This window comes from Camelina sativa, chromosome 18 (assembly GCF_000633955.1).
Source record: "Camelina sativa cultivar DH55 chromosome 18, Cs, whole genome shotgun sequence".
Classification (NCBI taxonomy): domain Eukaryota; kingdom Viridiplantae; phylum Streptophyta; class Magnoliopsida; order Brassicales; family Brassicaceae; genus Camelina; species Camelina sativa.
The window spans coordinates 20,494,725-20,497,370 of NC_025702.1; the positions used below are offsets into that span (position 1 = coordinate 20,494,725).

General features: G+C 40.6%; 3 protein-coding genes across 3 annotated transcripts in view; all 3 read right to left on the reverse strand.

Moving 5' to 3' along the window:
• The window catches only part of LOC104762987, a 4,405-nt gene extending 3,810 nt beyond the window's left edge, over positions 1-595 (reverse strand). Inside the window, exons 1-2 of the mRNA XM_010486411.2 lie at positions 252-595; positions 6-167 (exon numbers count right to left, since the gene is read on the reverse strand). Of these exons, the coding sequence (XP_010484713.1) occupies positions 6-167; positions 252-506 (417 nt within the window). The 5' untranslated portion in view covers positions 507-595. The remainder of the gene's footprint in view (positions 1-5; positions 168-251) is intronic.
• LOC104762893 (U1 small nuclear ribonucleoprotein 70 kDa-like) overlaps positions 1-2,646 on the reverse strand; it is a 21,274-nt gene that overhangs the window by 4,868 nt on the left and 13,760 nt on the right. The gene's annotated exons all lie outside the window — the stretch shown is intronic.
• Positions 1,361-2,529, reverse strand: LOC104762989 (the record flags this gene model as incomplete). Its single annotated transcript, XM_010486413.1, has 3 exons — positions 1,361-1,927; positions 1,998-2,339; positions 2,425-2,529. Coding segments are annotated over 3 exons (930 nt in total), but the record flags the coding sequence as incomplete, so codon positions are not given.

A 2,646-nucleotide genomic window follows, 5' to 3' on the forward strand; every position in this document is an offset into this window, starting at 1 on the left:
CTAGCGATCTCGGAAATAGCAGCTTCAACGACATCAGGAACATCACTGGTAAGCTCCTCGTAAGCAGCCTCGAACGCCTCTTGCCAGAACCTAGGTAACCTGATACGACGGCCATTGTTATACACATCCCACATGTGCTTCACCACTTTCTCCCTCTCCTCCATTTCCTAATCTCAGCTCTCACACAATTAATTATCAAAATCAAATCACAGAAACGAGAGATCACAAATAAGAAGAAGAAGAAGACTCACAAGAACATCGAGATCCTCGGGAATCGGGAAGACAAGATCTTCGGTGAAATGGTTAATGTTACCGGCAGACCAACGGAGGTTGACGGTGCCGGTGAGCATAGACCAGAAAGCGAGTAAGAGAATCGCAGCCAAGGCCCAAAACTTGTATCGGCCTTTGGAGAAGAGAGCGGAATAACCACCGGTTTCCTTCTTAGCCGCCGCGGCGGAAGAAGAAGAAGAAGTGCTTAATGGTAAGGAGGAGTCTCCATCCTTCATTGAAGCGAATCGGAGCCTTGGAGGAGGAGGAGAGAGTGTTGAATTGATTGAATCTGTTTTGTGTTAAAGTGGAGCGTGTCGGTTCCGAATCAAATCTGGAGAAAACAATAAAACAAATATATATATATATATCCTTTTTGCTTTTTATACAAAAACTTAAAAAAAAAAAAACTGAGAAACTAGTCTAAAGTCTAAACGTTGTTTATTTTTACTTTTTTTTTTTAGTTTTTGACATCTAAATCTAATTTGGAAGACCATTAATTATATTTTTATGACTACACACACTATCTCATTGATTACACTACTGATGATGAGCCTTCACAACATATCTGCCTTTTGCAGAATGGACTTCTTGCAGTTCCTAGTTCAAAAGGAAAAGAGGGGGGAAACGGAAAAAGGTAAAAAAAAAAACTTCAAATTAATTGTCTTGTGGTTTGGTATGTGATCTGCTGCTCCTTGGAAAACTAGATCACTTTGACATGAGGCAAGAAGAGTACCAAGTCTAGTTTTCCAATAACTTCAAGAACATGTACCTCCACAACAATCTTGAGTTTAATACATGTGAAAATCCTAAAAATTGGATTAATAAGGAACATGGAAAATAATTTTTTACTATATATGCAATATGTATTTGTTTTTTTTATAGGTGCAAAATGTATTTGTTACTAAAATGAATCTGACTTAATATTTTCCCCTATCTATTGTAACTCTAAATAAGTAATCTGACTTAATTCATTTTATGGACTACCATTCGCATCTTAGGTATATATTTAAAAAAAAAAACTTGAGAATCTTGTTTTTTTTTGTTTATTATTTGATATGATAGATGTATCGAAATTTTGAGAGTGTCTAAAGAACATCTCAATTGCACCTATTGAGTTGATGATATATATATTTAAAAGTTAAAACTAACAAAAATAAGTTTATGAAAACGTAAATCAAATTCCGATCTGCAAATTGGCCGGAGGAAGAAAATGATCGACCGAGAGACCCCAGACATTAAAATCAACTTCTTCGATCCTCCACTTCTCCGTCATCTGTCTCCGATGGTTCGCCGACGCTTCACCGTACCGGAAAACCGTAACCGACGTTTTCCCGCCGTGAGCGATGTTCACATTGTCAACGTAACGGTAATCATCCATGACCGACTCAGCACTAGTCTCCCAGAAAACGTCGTCGTCTTCCTTGGTCCTCATTCTTAGAAGTCGCGAATCCTCGAACTGGATCAGAAGTCCCGATCTTTGACTGAAATAACCCCAAATCGTGTGATGAATGATCTCAAAACTCGGACCGCTTTGAGCCTCTCGAACCGCCGGACTCGTCTCCAGTTTCAAGATAAAGCAATCCTCACCGTTTATTATCTTCTCTCCGATGCACGTCGCGTCAAGAAACAGATTCGCCGTCGAACGCGGATCTAACCCCTATTAACAATACCGGTTCAACGATAACCGGAGTTTAAATCCAAAATTTTAAGAAAACCGGACTATGTACCTGTAAAAACCGGCGGAGAGGTCTTGGCGGTCCGGTAGAAGCCGGGGTTTGCTGGTTAGAGGAATGTCGCCACGAAAGCCGACCGTTGCTTCCGCATATGACTTTACAACCGGAGACGACGAGCTCCAAACACCAAAGATCTGGATCTTTTTGCCACAGAACGAAACCACCCATCTCGTCGTTGCTCTTTAGATTAACGCCGGAATCATCTCCTTGGTGAAACTCCGACGCCGTCATCTTCACTTGCCCCGTGACGCACATGCTGTTCACGGCGTTTAACGCCGCTGGTCCTCCCGTTGCTGCTATGTACTGCTGCACTATGTATTTCGCCGTTGAAGCTTGCTAGCAGCACATAAATAAAGAATACATTACATAAACAGAGGAATCTAGTGTTTTTATGTAAGAAAGATTAGTTTCGATTACGTACAATGGAGCAATCTTTGACAGGCTTATGAACAGAGTGACCGACTTGAACCTGAAGAGGTATAAGAGGGGAGCCAACGAGGTAGAGAAGGAACCGAAGCTCGTTGATANATAAATAAAGAATACATTACATAAACAGAGGAATCTAGTGTTTTTATGTAAGAAAGATTAGTTTCGATTACGTACAATGGAGCAATCTTTGACAGGCTTATGAACAGAGTGACCG